The 18,276-nt window shown below is 41.1% G+C and overlaps 1 protein-coding gene across 1 annotated transcript in view; it reads left to right on the forward strand.

Moving 5' to 3' along the window:
- PTPRU (protein tyrosine phosphatase receptor type U) overlaps positions 1–18,276 on the forward strand; it is a 330,295-nt gene that overhangs the window by 272,962 nt on the left and 39,057 nt on the right. Inside the window, exons 16-19 of the mRNA XM_083370035.1 lie at positions 6,326–6,516; positions 11,926–11,998; positions 15,675–15,751; positions 16,410–16,427. Of these exons, the coding sequence (XP_083226161.1) occupies positions 6,326–6,516; positions 11,926–11,998; positions 15,675–15,751; positions 16,410–16,427 (359 nt within the window). The remainder of the gene's footprint in view (positions 1–6,325; positions 6,517–11,925; positions 11,999–15,674; positions 15,752–16,409; positions 16,428–18,276) is intronic.

The following is an 18,276-nucleotide window of genomic DNA, read 5'->3' on the forward strand; positions in this document are numbered from 1 at the left end:
AGTCTCTAGAGTCGGAAATGACTAGCATGCACATGTGGGGGAACCTTTACCTTTACCTTTTACTAGAAGCTAAATCCTACCTTAAACAATTAAGGGAACTAGGTATGTCTAGCCTAATGAAGAGAAGAAGTAGGAGTGACACAATAGCTGTCTTCCAGTACTTGAGGGGCTGTCACAGAGAAAATGGGATTGACTTGTTTGACTTGTTTCCCAAAGCACCAGAGGGCAGGAAGAAGCACTGGGTGGAAGCTTGTTAAAGAGAGATCCAATCTGGAACTAAGGAGAAGTTTTCTGACATTTCCTGACATGAGAGCAATTAATCAGTGGAACAGCTCGCCTCCTGGATGCTCCGTCACTGGAAGTTTTCAAGAAAAGATTGAAGAGCCATTTGTCAGGGATGATATAAGGTCTCCTGCCTTGGGCAGGGGTTGGACTAAAAGACCTCCAAGGTCCCTTTCAACTCTATGATTCATTTTTTTTCTGTAACAGAAGAGGATTGTGGGGGAAAAAAACCCTCATGTCTATACTAGGAGGTTCTTGAACTGCTGTAGGGACAAATAGCTGTGAGATCTGCATGGGAATGGCTGGTCTTTTACTACAGAATTCTCTTCCATTCTGCAACCTTCTTGGCTGTTGTTGCCTTCATTCCAAAGCAGACATCAAATGGGGACTCCTCTCATGCACTTTTCCTCAGCTAGGAAAGAAAGGGCAGTCAATAAAGCTGCAGAGTGACAGAAAGTTGTATGTATTCATCCGTGATAGCATCAACAGTTGGAGCCCATTTCACTTTCAAGGATAAAGAAATAAATTCTTGAAGAGAATAAGATGGAAAAGCAAAAGCCCCTTCTTCTTTTTTTTTTCTTCACATGGGAAGAAAACTGAGAAATTGCATGAGACAAATGTCAAGCGCCAGGGAAATCAGAAGATCCAGGCAGTTCAAATGGGTATAAAGATTTATCACAAGCTTAAGCTGTCTGCAAGAATCTGAACTACTAGCCAAAGCAAACTGGCAGTAGATAAGAGTCAATGGAATGCAAGGTTGGCTGGAGTTGGATCTCTTGTGGGCATGAAGAGATTTGAGACTGATGACACATTTGACCCCTCCCTTGGGCTCAGCCTGGTCATCTACAACAACTTGCAGGATAGTTTCTTCACATCTCAACTAATCTTTAATGTTGACAGCCCTTGGTTACAGCCACAGGAAGCTGCCATCTCCTCAAGCAGTAGCCTAACTTTCCTGAGAATTGTGCCACTACATTCTCTCCTAGGAGAGCAATTGCTGCTGCTTAAAGCAACAGTCATTCTTTTGAGTAGATAGAAATAAAATAAAAAAAGGGAGGGACCTTTCAAGGGAGCAGAATGAGCCAAATCAATCCCAGGGCCCGGCGTGTCGGCAGGAAAGCAGTCTATACATATAACTGACATAACATGAACATGAGTTTCTGGTATTCCTCAAGGACTGCTTTTCTGTAATTGACTTTTGACTGTGCCCTGAGCTCTCATGAGCCTTTAAGAGTTAACGAAGCAGAGCTTTTGCATTAGGCCGAGACTGGCAATTTCACACCCGTGCGTGCATTTCTGTGCTGATTTAGTTGTAAAGTAATTTCTTTCTGTTCCCTAGTTTCAGCCATATGCTAATAACATCTGTTAGTGAAGCTTCAAGATGCTTCCTTGCTCACGTCTTCTCTCTACAGACTACAAGATTAATATAGCTCCCACCATTGTCTTGCAGATAATGGAAGCCCAGAGGGTGAATCTCCCTCTTTTATGGATCTACACAGGACTGTTATTTTATGTTTGTGGCTGGGCTACTGTGTGGGTTTTCATGGGTTTTTTTTTAAGCATGCTCTTAACAAGACTGGCAATTTCTCTATCTTGAGCATCTGAGAGCTTTCAGTCCAATTTTGCTGCGATTCATTTATAATCTATTGAAGGCAGTGTGACAGCACCTGCTTTGCTTGGCAGTGAGTTTAATGTTAGTCTTGGGCAGCCTGTAGGGAAAGTAGTTTCTTGAAGCTATTGCCAGAATGGCTGTGGCCATTTTTGCTGTGTGCTGGATTGAAAACCAGAGGTGTGTTCCTAATTTTGCACCAGTGCTTAAAATATAATAATAAATCAGAATGGAAATTTAACTCTTGCCATGTTTTTGCTGTAGTAGTAAAGACTTGGCATATGACAGGATAAAAATGATAATTTACTCATAACCACTTCACTTGTTTTGGATGGATTCTGAACCAAGTGCAAGTTAATGTTCAAACTTTGTTATCAACTACTTATTAGATATCAATTATATCTTTTTGTTTACTGTGGAGAGTCTTCAGTGTACTATCCGAGGCTGTTCTTTGCTTCCTAAGTTCTATCCAACTTTTTAAAAAGGTTGATGCTGTTAATCAAAATTTGTATACCACCCAACTTCCAATAATTTCATATGCCATCTTAAAAATTAAGGATGACAGGTCAGTCCAATGTTTGGAAGCTTTCCAAAAATTAAATTCATGAAAGTGATACCGGTAAGATCTCACCATTACAAATCTGCCCATTAACCCACAAAGTTGGAAACCCCTGATTTACCTGATGTATTGCATTTCTACCCAGTTGATTTTGAGGGATCTAAGACAGCTCTCCACAGCCAAGTTGCCGTGGCAAACTCACCACACCTAACTTGCTACAACCAACTCACCATGACCAACTCACTGCGGGACTACCCGCTGCGGGACAATTCACATTTTTGTTGAAATTATTGTAATTCTTACAATTCTGGATTGACTTTCTTTATTTTGTTATTGTTGGAGCCACGGTGGCACAGTAGCATGTATTGCATGCTAATTCAGCTGACTGCCAGGAGTTCAATCCTCGCTGGCTCAAGGTTGACTCCTCCTTCCATCCTTCCAAGGTTGGTTAAATGAGAACCCATATTGTTGGGGCCAATAGGCTGACTCTGTAAACTACTTAGAGAGTGTTTTAAAGCATTATGAAGCAGTATATAAGTCTAAGTGCTATTGCTATTGGCCACAGTTCTGTTGAAATTAATTTAACTTTTGTATTTCTTGAATTGTTCCATGGTGAGTTGTCCTGCAGCAAATTGGCCATGGTGAGTTGGCCGTGGTGAATTGACTGGGGTGAGTTCTCCCATTCCAGATTTTGAGAAGGTATATGTAGATTTTTTAAAGTAGGATTCAGCATTTCCATAATTGTGGAGTTTATCCTGAGCTTCTGTATGGTTTGCTTTCTACAGTAAGTATGCCTTGATAATGCTCACTGCTGGCAAACATGTAAAATAAATATGGAAAACTTTTGGAGGGTTTCTTTTACATTCAGTTTTAATCTGATATTTTAATAGAAACCATGGAGCCTAAGGTCAAGAAGCAATTTCCTCCTTTATGTTCTTCCTTCTTAACTGAGGTTCAGGATCAGATGGATAGATTTTACTCTGAAACCTCAAAGAGTTCTTTCCAATTGCTGAGAAAATGCTAGGTGCATGCCCCCAAATCAATCTGTAATTTGATTGGTTCTTCTTGCAAAATCCAGATAGTTAAAACCAGGGGTAGGCAACCTTGGCTCTTATATGACTCGTGGACTTCAATACCCAGAATTCCTGAACCAGCCATGTTGACTCAGGAATTCTGGGAGTTGAAGTCCACGAGTCATAAAAAAGCCAAGGTTGCCTACCATTGGTTTAAAACACTGTTGAAGAGCCTGGCCTGTGTATAAATCTAAACTAGGATTCTCAAATATTGCACTCCCCTAAATTAATAAATGAATTGGTGTGCCTGCCAGGAGTAAACCTAAATGATAATTACATAAGTCATTAATAACATATGGTGATTGATGGCTTTGAGAAATGACTAGATTGATGGGTGCAGCTATTCCTCAAAATGTGCTTTGTGCTTCACTCCCTATTTAGATGTTGCCAGCCCACTGGCAAAGCCAGAGCAAATTTTGACAGTGCTTCCACTTTGGCTCCACAGGTCATGAGTGGAAGCCCATTTCAAGCTCTTTCAGTCTTGGCTTGCTGTTTGACCTGCACCTGCAAGCCCTCTGCAAGCCTACCCAGTCAAAACAGGAGCAGAATTGGACAGCATTCCCACTCTGCTTGGACAAGTCCAGTCAGCTTTAAGGAGGAAAAAATTGCAACTGTCTGCCTGGGAGTTCTGATCAACTGAGAATCTCCACACTAAGTCAAAATAGGTGGAATCACACCACTAGTTTAGCTCCATTATACTTAGTGATAAGTGTGACCCGGCTGGGCTAATATCAAGATAGTGCAACTATCTTTTCTATATGTAGTGAAAGAAACACAGAGATCACATAAGTTGCTGCTTATCTGACAATGTCAGCACTTTCTCTCCCCCGCCCTCCCCCCAAAAAAAAATCTCCCAAGGACTTTCCCACATACCTTACACCTATCTTCTGGTGGCTGCTTCCAAGATGGTAGAAGAAGCACTGGGGCTGTGCTTGACGCCTTCTGCACCTGTTGTGGAGCTATATGACAGAACCCCAAAGGATTCATAAGATAACGTATTGCTAAGGCAAGCAGTTCTAGAACTGCAATAGGCAGAGAAATAACACCTCTGCAAGAAATTAACAAAGCTGTCCTACCAAGAGGGTCCTAAAACCCTAAGAAACTGGAAAATTAAGAAAATAGGGACCACTACGGTGGGAAGGTAACAGCGTTCTGTGCGCCTTTGGCATCTAGTCATGCCGGCCACATGACCACGGAGACGTCCTCGGACAAGCGCTGGCTCTTCGGCTTTGAAACGGAGATGAGCACCGGCCCCTAGAGTTGGAAACGACTAGCACGCATGTGTGGGGGAACCTTTACCTTTACTATCTCTTATAGTCCCCATCTTTTTCAACCATTTTTGCTTGCTTCTGGGAATTGAAGTCCACACATCTTAAAAAAGGTTGGGAAACACTGGTATAAGTATAAACATCTGATCATTGTACTGGGGATGGAAAAAGAAGTATCCCAAGTGCAGTACCTCAGTTCACATCTTACCAAGCATCCAACTGTAGGTTTGGAAAGGCATTACACACACAGAGTAACTGTGTAGCAGTTCCAAATTTCGCAAAACATCTCCTTCTCCTCCCTCCACCGTTTTTAGTATACCGGTACTTTCCTCCAGTCCTGGTCATTGACCATAATTACAATCCTTTGATGTTCAGTTTTCTTTCTTTCATAATTCTTGACCCACTTTTCCATTATGTTGAAGGAGGTTATCCTTTTTAATTGGAGGTAGGAATTGGGCAAGGCAGAACCAAGGAACTTACCTGCCTGGCATGAACAGAGCTTGTTCCTTTTCAGCGTAATTGGCATAAAAGCCTAGAAGTACTCAGAGAATTGTTAAGACAATTCCATTCAGGATGAGGGGGTCATATAGATGTCAGTAGCATCACATTATTGCCATTATAATAGTGATTGGGGCTTTATCCCAGAGGATAAATTGCTTTTATGGACAGTCCAGTTAATGTTCTGACATGACATTAAAATGTTATCTTGCTAATGCAAACATTTCTGAGTGGACTAGAGGAGAAACTAAATAGACTTGCAGAATCTGCTGTTTTCCTCCAAAATTACCATAGTATTTTGCAGTGATTTCATTTCAGTGAGGCCCCAATTTAAAATGAGACTAAGCAATCTGGAGTCCTCTGGATATTTTTGAGAGATATTTCCAGTCAATTCCAACCAGAACCATAAAGGGTTAAAAATGCTGGGAGTGGTAGAGAGAGAGAAAAAATCCCTGAAGTGCTTACTTCTAATATTTTTTAAAAAGGCTTTCCAACTCTGACCTTACATAGATTCATTTGTTTGCATAACGCTAGAGGTGGATATTGATAGAAAAAAAACTTTGAATTCACATTCACCCTTTTCAAAATGCATCTATTAACTTCAGCATTGTGGAGAAAAAAACTAGTTTTCTGCCTTTCTAGAAACAAGTTGGATTGATTGACAAGTGTTACTTCCATCCCATGTCCTTGTGAGAAAATTCATCCGCATACAGTATATTTCTCCTAAATAGGCATATTTCTCACAACCAGTTTTCTTGCATTTAGATGTTTACATCCTCCCTCTTTTGCTAATGTAGACATTCTTGTGAACACATCATACACAATTCCTATTGATAAATTGGTGCTGCAAAATCTAGCAGCATGCTAATATTGATGAAAACGTGCAGTGTGATCTCGGCATACTTTTGGAAAATACACCTTGGTGATTTAAACAGCTTTCTCGCCCATCACTCAATAGATAGGTTTTTGTCAGCTCCTGTTCTTCTGCGAATCTATTGTTTTGTGTTTCTATGATGTCGTGTTCTTTCCTTTCCAGGTGATCAACGTTCCAACATGGTCAATGAGTCCAGCAGCCTATTAGGGGGGTCCCCTCGAAGGCAGTGTGGACGCAAAGGCTCCCCCTATCACACTGGGCAGCTTCACCCTGCTGTCCGGGTGGCCGATCTTCTCCAGCACATCAACCAAATGAAAACAGCAGAAGGGTATGGCTTCAAGCAGGAATATGAGGTGAGAAAGGTCACAAAAGGGATCCACTTCGTAAAGCTTCGCCCTTTCTCTCCTTACAGTTCCCACGCATTCCACCGCTGATAAAGGTGATGGAAATTTGCTTCAACGTAGGAAAAACAAATTAAAAATGCTCTCTTTTTTCCATTCCATGGAATGAAAATGATCAGAGAGGAAAACTATGAAAGAAGGTTTGTGACATGCCTGCAAAAGTTAATGGCATAAATGCATCCTCTCTTGGGTGAAAACCTCCTTTTCTTTCATCTGCCTTTCCTGGAGAATTCTTTGTTTTCTTGGATTCTGTTTCCCACTGCTGACTTGTAAAGACTACAAGCAGTCCAAAGCCACCATGACACGATGCCCAGAATATCTCATGGGTAGGATGATGCCAAAAGGACGTCGTGTCCTCCTGAAGCCACCAGCACTGTCTCTTCTGCTATATCCAAAAAGAACATTTTCTGCTTCTCCATTTCAAGATGTCACAAAAAATATAGTTTTCTGCAGGATTTCTTGGTTGATAACATTGCTGTCTCGTTTCCAATTGCTTGAGACCTTCCTCTCCAGGATTACTGGTCTGGGCAAGTCTGACAAACCTGGGCTAGTTACAATAATTGGAGCACCTTGAAAAGCTGCTGTGCATGTCCCAAAACCAGTTGTTTGAAAAGCACTTTGAAATAGTAAACAGGGAATGAAACACATTATTTTCTTCTATTTCTTCTCTGTTACTTTCAGCAGTAGGTGTTTCTATTATATCACACCAGCATTAACAAAAGCTGCTCATGAAATAAAAGAAAAGAAAAAAAAAACTGGAATGCATATCCAAATATTATATAGTAGGAATGGGGGTGATGTCCAAAAGCCCAGGAATCCAGTCCAATCTCAACACTGGGAAGCGAATGGCTCAATTTTTATTAAAGGGAAATTGGGGAGGAAAAAAAAATCTAGATTTAAAACCTAGTGCAGACATCTCTAAAGTGGTTGGTCTCTGCTTCTATCTTGTGGGTCTCCAGGAACAAGCAATCTTTTGGTTGCTGGGAGCAGATGCATTTCATCATTTTCCTACAAAGCTGTGAGTTTTTCTTGCCTATCTTTTGGCCAATGCAGAGAGCCGTTGGGTCTAGAGGTTAAGGCACCAGGCTAGAAACCGGGTGACTGGAAGTTCTAGTTTTGCCTTAGCCATGAAAGCCAATTGGGTGATCTTGGGCAAATTATTCACTTTCTCTTAGCTCAGCTCACCTCAAAAGCTCATTGTTGTGGAGAAAATAGGAGGAGAAAGGTGTGTTGGACTTGTTTGCCACTTTGAGTTGGTGGAAAGGAAAGAAAGAAAGAAAAGAAAGAAAAAGAAAGAAGAAAAGAAGAAACAAAGAAAAAGAGAAGAAAGAAAGGAAAGAAAGAAAGAAAAAAGGAAGGAAGGAAGAAAGTAAAGAAAGAAAAAAAGAAAGAAAGAGAAAAGAAAGAGAAATAAAGAAAGAAAGAAAGAGAAAAAGAAAGAAAGAAAGAAAGAAAGAAAGAAAGAAAGAAAGAAAGAAAGAAAGAAAAAAGAGAAAGAAAGAAAGAAGAAAGAAAGACAGACAGACTCAGGGGTTGCGGTAAAAACTGTAGTTCTGTAATAAAGATGTGATGGCCCTCCTGAGGCTACTGTACTACACTCCCATCATTCCTGACTATTAGTTGTGCTGTTAAACAAACCCTGTGCCACCAGGAAGAAGTCAAGTTGTGAAAGAGTGATTAAAATTCTGCACATTGAAACTAAGTGGTGGTAGGTCATAACGGAGGCATGCATCCCCCCCCCCCGATGCAGTTTCTTGTTATGTGCCCTATGATTTAAATTTCAGGATGATGTAGTCCTTTGCTGTCCTCTTATCCATTCAGTGAAGTATCTCAGGGCACTGCCAGGGGGATCCTGCAGAAGATGCCCCAGGAGCCAGCTTTACCTCTGTACCCATCAAGCATCCCATGTCCCGGTTTCTCTCCCCCACCCCCATTTGCCCTTCTAGCACACTTTCCTTTCCTTTGATATAACAGGTAAAAGAATTTGATTGTACCTGAGAGCTAAACTTTAGTTGTAGCTGAAATCTTAATTTCTCCAGAGAGGCTCAAATAGTGGAGAGGAGAAATAGGGAGGTGATAGATCCTTTGTTAGTTCCTCCAGGTTATGGGACTCTGGAACAATGCCCAATGTTTCTCTCTTAATGGGACCCTGGGGAATAGCTTCAGTAATCACTGCAGCATCCTGTTAGTGTGCAACATATTTTTTCCTGTGGTTCAGACAATGTGAAGAGAATGGGATACTGGTTTCATTCTTATTTTATTTCACAGTGCTGTTTTCTCTTTTTTTTTTAAAAAAAACAACCTATTTTAGCAAGGCCTGATTAATTTTGCATAACTTCTCTTCCATTAAATCTGTTCCAAGCAATTTTTGATACAGTGGCTATGCCTTGTGCCATTCCTTCTGAAGTGTGGTGACATTTAACCAACCTGACTTAAATGGTGTGGGGTTAGCTTTTGGAGATCAATATTTTATTAACGGGGTGTCTTAACGTTGCCTTTGCTGCTAACTACAAGATGGTATTTGGATATTACTCTGTCGCTGCTGTTTGTTCCTATAATGGTCTAAACACCTTTAAGAAGTGAGGGGTCCTTGGTGCTCTCTGAGCTGGTAATGTCTGCAAGAAAGCAAGCAAGCTCAGAGTGCACTAAGGACCCATCATGTCAACCCTGGGCTACAAATATTCTCCTTTATTAGTACTTTCAAGAAAATTTCATATATAATACATACTACAGATAGTCTTGATTTACTCAGATGAAGGAAGAATTGTAATGGTGGAAATATTTTCAAATCAAAAACAGATACTTTGGGTAGTAATATATGCACCAAGAAGGGACGCGGTGGCTCAGTGGGTTAGGACGCTGAACTTGTCGATCGGAAGGTCGGCAGTTTGGCGGGTCGAATCCCGAGTGCCGCGTAGCAGAGTGAGCGCCTGTTACTTGTCCCAGCTTCTGCCCACCTAGCAGTTCGAAAGCACGTAAAAATGCAAGTAGAAAAATAGGGACCACTACGGTGGGAAGGTAACAGCGTTCCGTGCGCCTTTGGCGTCTAGTCATGCCGGCCACATGACCACGGAGACATCCTCGGACAAGCGCTGGCTCTTCGGCTTTGAAACGGAGATGAGCACCGGCCCCTAGAGTCGGAAACGACTAGCACGCATGTGCGGGGGAACCTTTACCTTTACCTTTTTATATGCACCAAATAACAAGCAAGAAGAATTTTATCAAAATCTTCATAGAGACTACCTAAGACATTGTTCAACATGATAGAGGAAATTGGTGTACAAGGTACCCAAAGAGAAATGAATCCAGAAAAAACTACAATATATGTTTTACTCGAACAGTCATAAATCTTGGTCCAGAATTGACATGATTTGGATGACACCTGAACTAAAAACTAATATGCAGAAAACTGAGATAGAATTAAAATGACATGGAAAGGAATACAGAAAAAATTAAGATGGACTTTGAACCTATCAAAATTAAAAGAGAGTTTACAGAATTAGCAACAAAAGAAATAGTTAAACAGGTTAAATTTTTGGGAATATACAGTACTCGACAGCAAGATGCTCAACGATAAAAGAAGATAATTATATAACATTTGTTTAGTGACCATTCAAAGTTATAGTGGCACTGAAAAAAGTGACTTACGATGGGTCCTCGTACTTACAACTGTCACAGCATCCCCACAGTCGTGTGATCAAAATTTGAATGCGTACCAGCCGACATGTGTTCATGACCTGGGGTCATGTGATCACCATTTGCAACCTTCCCAGCTGGCTTCCAACAAGCAAAATCGAGGGGGGAAGACAGATTCGCTTACCCACGTAACATAATTCACTTAACAACGGCAGTGATCTGCTTATCAAAGGCAAAAAGATCGTAAAATTGGGCACAATTCACTTAACAACTGCCTTGCTTATCCATAGAAATTCCGGCTTCAGTTGTGTTCATAAGTCAAGGACTAGCTGTAGACATCTGCAAAATGAGTGTGCTTTGCTTGGCACTGTGGAGGTGATACAGTTTGCCTCTGCGGGGTGCATCACTCCACCTTCAGATTTGTTTTTAAGGCTCATTTTTGAGGTCTCACCTGCATGGCCAGGAATTGTGGAAGAGGCTTCTGAGCATGTGCTGCATGAGTGCAAAAAATCTTTCTCAGAGCACCAGGAGAGGCCTCTCTGCTGAAAAATAGCCTCTTCTGGCATCTGAAGATCAGTCAGAGCTCACTTTGTCTTTTAAAACAGAGACTTGTGTCACTTGTAAAGCAGCTTCAAGAAGGTCTTCTGATAAAAGTATCATTGAGTGAAGCACCTGTTAGCCTTAACACATAGCAGTAAATCTCTGCTCTCCAAACTCTTCTTCGCCCAGCAACCTGCATACATACAACACATGCTCACTATCACAACAGAGCTAGGCAGATTGCTTAATTGCCCACAAGTAACAGCAGAAACCAACAATGAAGCCCTTCATAGATGTTTGCAGCCAAAATAAATAACAAAAATAACAGAATAGCAGCACTGTTATTCTGGGACCTTGGAGCCTTCTAGCCCAACCCCCTCCTCAAGCAGGAGACCTTCTACCATTTCAGACAAATGACTACCCAATCTCTTCTTAAAAATCTCCAGTGATGGAGCATCCACAACTTCTGAAGGCAAGCCATCCCACTGATTAACTGTTCGAACTGTCAGGAAATTTCTCCTTAGTTCTAGGTTGCTTCTCTCCTTGATTAGTTTCCATCCGTTGCTTCTTGTCCTGCCTTCAGAAGGTGCTTTGGAGAATAAGTTGACTCCCTCTTCTTTGTGACAGCCCCTTAGATATTGGAAGACTGCTATCATGTCACCCCTTGTCCTTCTCTCCATTAAACTACACTTACCCAATTTCAGCAACTGTTCTTTATATGTTTTAGCCTCCCTGATCATCTTTGTTGCTCTTCTCTGCACTCTTTCTAGAGTCTCAAGATCTGTTTTATATGCAATACTCCAAGAATAGTCTTATCAAGGTTATAAACTCTGGTCCTTTTCCTCCCTGCCTTCCCTTCCATAAAAATGTGGCTGTTCTTTTCCCAGCATTTTGATTGGGAGACATCTGCTTCCTAATATACAAAGAATTGGTCTAACGTGAGAAGTCCCTTGCAACTTTAGTCCTTATAGCCCCCCTCTCTTTTGAAGCTGTGCACAGTCTGGATGTAGGCATGCAAGCATCAGTCCATCAAATAAACTCCGTTTATTTGAATCAACCGTTTTTGAATCAGTGTAGTGGGACTAACCTCTAGAAAAATCATTGTTATCTGTACGGCTGGTGGAAATGCTGTGTGCTTATTCCTAAGGGTACTTGATGCATGTAACAATCTTCTTTTCCTCCTAGAGTTTCTTTGAAGGCTGGGATGCTTCAAAGAAGAAAGAAAAGACCAAAGGGAGACAGGATCACATGCCTACCTGTAAGTGTTTGAGACAAAAACCTTTTCTTAAAAAAAGAAACAAAGAAAAATCAATATCCTTCCTTTCAATTCTAGGAGAGCTGAAATGCCCTAAAACTCTGCAGAGTTTGCACAGTATGGATTAGGGTTGGCTCTGTCTTACTCTGATCTTGGTCTCTCAAATTCGCAGCAGGTAGATTTTAATCCAGTACTGATTCCCTTTGCAAAAGCAACCACGTAAACATATTAAAGTGACGGTGGGGTAGGATGGGGTGCCTATTTCTCAGTTGCCATCACTGCTTTCATTTAGGGAACAAATTTGTCAGAGGAAACCATGTTAAAAAAGCCCCTACATCATGGACATTACAAGTGATTTGATAAGAACCATTATATATCTAGAAATAATAATAGCAGGAGAAGGGTTCATAAGGTTGTATAGGTAGTTCTCAACTTACAGCCATTCCTTTAGTGACCATTCTAAACCACAACAGCACTGAAAAGAAATCACATAGGCAAGGGTTCCCAACTGGGGGGCACGAGACAATATTCCAGGGGGTGCGAAAACCTGGGTTTAGAAATTTCAAAATTATAGTATATATGCATAATTTGTTGGTGTTATTTTGAACTTTTGTAAGGGGGTGCAAGAATATATCAGAAGCGTTCTAGGGGCGCGGGGTATAGAAAAGAAATCACATAGGGTCATTTTTTACACTTACCACTGCAGCCTCCCCATGGTCACATGATCAAAACTCATATGCTTAGCAACTAGCACGTATTTAGGATGGTTGCAATGCGCAGTGGATATATGATCCCCTTTTACGACCTTCTGACAAGCAAACCTAATGGGGAAGCGAGATTCACTTAACAACCCTGTTATTAACTTAACAGCTACGGTAATTTACTTTAAAATTATGAAAGGTCATAATGTGGGGCAAAACTCACTTAGCATAGCAACAGAAATTTTGGGCTCAATTTTGATCATATGTCGAGGACCAGCTGTAGATAGTTGTTGTTGTTTTTTTTACAGACAAAGTGGTAATAACAATAATGCACACTTCATATTTGCTGTGATCCCAAATTCCAGCTGAACAAATGCATCTGGGTCCTCAGTACGTCCACACACTTGCCCTGGTGTTCCTTAAGCTGCATTTCTCCTCTTATTTTATGTCACTGTATTTTGAATGAAAAAGAAGGCTAGAATGCTGCAAAGGCTAGCTTTTTCAACTTTAAACTTTTTACCCCAGCAATTATTCTGTGTTTCTCATCTGTCCTGGAGGCATTCCTATGAAATAAAAATAATGGAGAGGGAAAGATTTGCATTCCACATCTGTCTTGTTATGAAAAATGCAATGGAGATTTGAGATAGAAGATCCATATCTCTATTGTATACGAGCTGCAAAAATTCAGACAAACACTAAATTGCAGCAAAGAGTTAGAGATTTATTTATGGACTTTTCTGACCTACACACTTGCTTTGGGTCTTCAATGTGTTAAATTGACCTGACTTGGATAGCATGTCACCTTGAGAGGGAATGGGGCAGAAATGATATTGGTATCTTAATTCCTACAGGACTTGAGGGCTTGATTTAATTTGGAGTTTTAAGTCATTGTTGGTTAACTATATTGGGGTTCACTAATGGATAAAGTAAAACATCTGTTCAGAGAAGGAGCTGGCCTGGAGCATAAGATTCCACTGTGCAACAAGCCATCATTATGATCTCTTTTAAATAGGACATATTCTTTGTGGATGCAGGTGGCTGAAGTCCCAGATTTCATTAAATCATAGAGTAACTTGCCTGAACCTGGTCACTATGCATTCTAAGCCATGGTTTTATATGTTAGGATGTTGTGCCCCGGATAATACAATTCAGTTAAAGCAAATCAAGTCTTAGCATGGTGTAACTCAGCTTGTGCAAGACAAAAAGAGACATCAAATGAGGATAGTGTTTGGTATTCAGTGCAATTTTTTTTTAAAAAAAAAAGTTCAAATGAGTAACCAGGGATATCCTCTCTCTGGGAACTGGAAGGATGAATGCAATTTATTGTGAATTTCTGCTATAAAATAACTCCTCCAGCAGCTGCTTTTTCTTTGCTAGGCTGGCTATTTTTATTGCTCCTAATTATAGCTGTCTATCTGCTGTTTTCCAAATTGAAACTCCCTGTTATTGCAGAGGCAAAAAATGAGAGCAAAATTGTTCAAAACAGCTTAGGCAAAGCCAAGCACCAATTTTACTCCATTCCCTAGCCAGCTTTTCTGGAAGGAAAGGCTAAAGGAAACACATTGGCTGTTGACCTAATAGCACAAGGGGCGTTTGCCTTTCTGCTGTGTGCAGGACAAAACTGCACATCTCATTTTGACACTTCACTTCTCTTCCATTCTGCCACAGTAATGGTGCATACTGGTATCCATCCAATCTCTCTCTGGGTGGGAGTATTTATTCTTGGGGACATATGCTGCATTGCATCTCAGTTTGTGTTGCTCTAACAGGGAAGCATATGGGTTTTGCAGAACATAGTAGTGGGTGAGAGAGATACTTCAGGATGAGAAAAGCTGGCTGAAGGGGGTGGAACTGTAAGATCTGACTCTCAGTGGAAGGTACATTGCAGGAGAGCAGAAACAAAAACATCCTGTTGTCATCCATACTCTGCCTGTGAGTCCAACTGTGACTGTTAGCTCGGAAGAGGCATTCCCTCCCTCATCTGAGGGGTCATTATGAAGCCTCTTAAGAGGAATCCTTAGCATTTGCAGGTTCAGTGACTGATGCAACCCTCATCCAATTGGAGATCCTTACGTTGCCAAATGTGACACCATTCAAAGATAAGAAGCCATCAGCTGGCTGGGAGGATCCTTCAAATTCTGCAGAAATATTAAGGTCCCTCTCAAAATATTCTTAGTGCTAAGGAAGGACTATTGTGTGTGGATGATGATGATGATGATGATGATGATGATGATGACACCAAGAATGATATACAACTCAATAAAAATAAAGTATATAATCCTAGATCAGATTATAGCTCAAGTGTCAAGGTAACATGTTTTTGACTTGCTATCTAAGCCTTGATAAGGTGAAAGCCAAGTATCCTGGGAGACTATTTGTGGTGGAATGTAGTCTGGATTCCCGGGGGGGGGGGAGAGTTGCATTCCAGAGGATCAAATTTAGATAATTTGGATCAAGATAGCTCCTTCCCATAAGTTCTCAGAGCATGTCTTTAAAGATGCAAATAGTTGCTTTAATTTGGCAAGATACTGTATCTGCCTATATTTGAGGAACACTAAAGGGCACTGTTTAGAAGTAAAAAAAAGTCTGTGCCTTTCTTGTGTTTTTGAAGCCTGACAGATATCAATATAATAAAGAAATATAATTAAAGGGATTTCTACACCAAATTGCATGGATTAGGAAGTGACAAAGTGTGAGACTGCAAGTCAGATTAGAGTATTTTTGTAATTTTCCACAGTGGATGTTTGGAGGAACTTTTCAGTGTCAAGCCAACATTCACAAATCCTACTAGAAAATATAGAAAGTGAACTTTACTGCTAGAGTCTTTGAATTCCATCTCTCCGCCTAACTAGAATTTCTGGAAATGGACTGAAGGGAGAAAGGGAAAACCATCTGAATTTGATATATGAGTTTATACAAATCTCCCAATGCTCTTCTGCCTCTTCTGCCCTAATAGTCATATCTGATTTCGTTTCCAGATGACCGACACCGGGTTAAGCTCCATCCACTTCTTGGTGATCCCAATTCTGACTATATCAATGCCAACTACATTGATGTAAGTATGCCAGTTCCTCCATCTTCTCTCTAGCTTTTGTTATGCACTTTTTTGTCTTAGAAACTTACTTGTTTTGCAATGTAGAATGTTGTTTGTCTTCTGTTATACCCCAAGTCTCTGTTTCATATACGCATCCTTAGAAGTTTCTCTTCTATTCCTGTTCACTTTTGAAATCCTCTTTTGTTCATTTGCACAAGAATGAAATCTTACAGGGCAGGAATAAATCAGAGGGCTAAAAGTATACGCAGTATATAACTAAACCATTCATGTTGGTTAATGTATCATAAACATTTGATTACCTGGATGCAATCCTTTCTATTCTTTGATAGTGTTAAATCCAGTCTGCTGACATCAAAGAGGGATGATATTTTAGAAGTCTTGTTTCCAAAGGTCACATTGAGCATTCACATCTCAGATTCAAAATGCAAATAGTCAAAAGGAAACAATGTTCAAAAGTACATTTTAAATAAATACAGTGGTCCAGATGAGTTCAATGAGACAGTTCAATTCTTTCCTGTTGCTGTTGCTCCTTTTCTACTCATCAATGTTGCTCTTTAATGCACCCCCTGTACTAATGGGTCTAGTCTTCCTTTGCTCTTGTCTCACTAATCTGTCTGTCTCTGATTTCTTTTTCTCTCAATCCTGTCGGCTTGCTAAGATTCGGATAAACCGAGAAGTAAGTATATGTCATGTTCTTCACTTCTTTTCCATTTGTTCTCCAATCAAGACTCCATAATTGTTCATTTTGGAATGGAGGGATTTTCCTATCTCATCCCACCCTAGCACAACAGATATTTTGATGGTGGATTTTAAAATGTACTATAGTCTGAGAAAGGGACGCGGTGGCTCAGTGGGTTAGGACGCTGAGCTTGTTGATCAGAAGGTTGGCAGTTTGGCGGGTTGAATCCTGAGTGCCGCGTAGCAGAGTGAGCGCCTGTTACTCGTCCCAGCTTCTGCCAACCTAGCAGTTCGAAAGCACGTAAAAAATGCAAGTAGAAAAATAGGGACCACTACGGTGGGAAGGTAACAGCGTTCCGTGCGCCTTTGGCGTCTAGTCATGCCAGCCACATGACCACAGAGACGTCCTCAGACAAGCGCTGGCTCTTCGGCTTTGAAATGGAGATGAGTACCGGCCTCTAGAGTCAGAAACGACTAGCATGCATGTGCAGGGGAACCTTTACCTTTACCTTATAGTCTGAGAGGACAGGTCCTCAAGTTTGTCTTGTTCACTTGATGGTTCTCTTTTCGAAATGTCTGGCAACATTGTGCAGAAGTGGGTATCCTTTGGTGAAAGGGCAATTGCCTGTACAAAATTGTAGAGCTAAGACACATGGGTCTAGGCCAGGGGTAGGCAATCTTGGCTTTTTTATGACTCATGGACTTCAACTCCCAGAATAAAAGAGATAAAAGAGCCAAGGTTGCCTACCCCTGGTCTAGGCCAACCAGGCACAGTGGATGAAGAAGGTGGCAGAAATAATGGACTTCAATAATGGACTGCATGGCTGGCTCAGGAATTCTGGGAGTTGAAGTCCACGAGGCATAAAAGAGCCAAGGTTGCCTACCCCTGGAGTAAGAGATCAGGACCCAGGAAACTGAAATGTTGAACAAGGTCTGGAATATGGAGAGAGAGAAAAAATCAAGGACACTGCATTTCTCCAGAAATATGGTCTCAGCCCACTGAGCTCTAAAATAAAGCAGGTGGTGATGCAGTCATATGCCACCTGGAACCCTGCTAGGCAGAAAAAAGAGTCTGTATTTTCCCCTATCACTATTCATTCATCTCACTTAGACATTTATTTCAAAGGACGATTGGGGTAAAGTTGTGCTCAGTTTATGCACATGATTAACCCTAAACGTGGGTTAACCAAACAGAACTGATGTAGCATACTCTACTTGCCTGACCAAGTGGGATGGGGTGTTATGATGGGCAAAGATGACTCTGCAGGTAATCTGGTCCCTTGCCATGTAGGGCTTTAAAGATCATAACCAGCACCTTGAATTGGCCCCAGTACCCAATGCAGCTTGCTCAGAAGACGTGTTACATAATATAATTGAAATAGTGAGCTCATGGTCTTCCAGTTTTTACTGAAGTTCACCTTCCAGCATGCTTTCCAGCTGGCCTAGAATGAGTGCACAGGGTCATCAGGACTTTTTGCACCTGCCAGGTTGAGTAAGTCCATCGTAAGTCCATCGTGCAATTACTAACATTTAGTTCCATTCCCCTATTGGAAATAAGGAAATCTAGGTGCTAAATTTGGGACAGTTTTGTCCTGGTGTAGCCCTGTTGTCACAGTGGTTAAAATGCAGCATTGCAGGCAAACTGGGCCTTCAGGAGTTCGATCCTGATGGGGCTCAAAGTTGACTCAGTCTTCCATCCTTTCATGGTCAGTAAAATGAGGACTTGTATATTGGGGGCAATATACAAGTAATGCTTATATTGTAAACAACCCAGACAGCGCTGTAAAGTGCTATGGGGCGGTATATGTCTAAATGCTATTGCAATTTGTCCTTACTGCTTACAACAG

The sequence above is a fragment of the Vipera ursinii genome (assembly GCF_947247035.1).
Source record: "Vipera ursinii genome assembly, chromosome: 9".
Lineage (NCBI taxonomy): Eukaryota > Metazoa > Chordata > Lepidosauria > Squamata > Viperidae > Vipera > Vipera ursinii.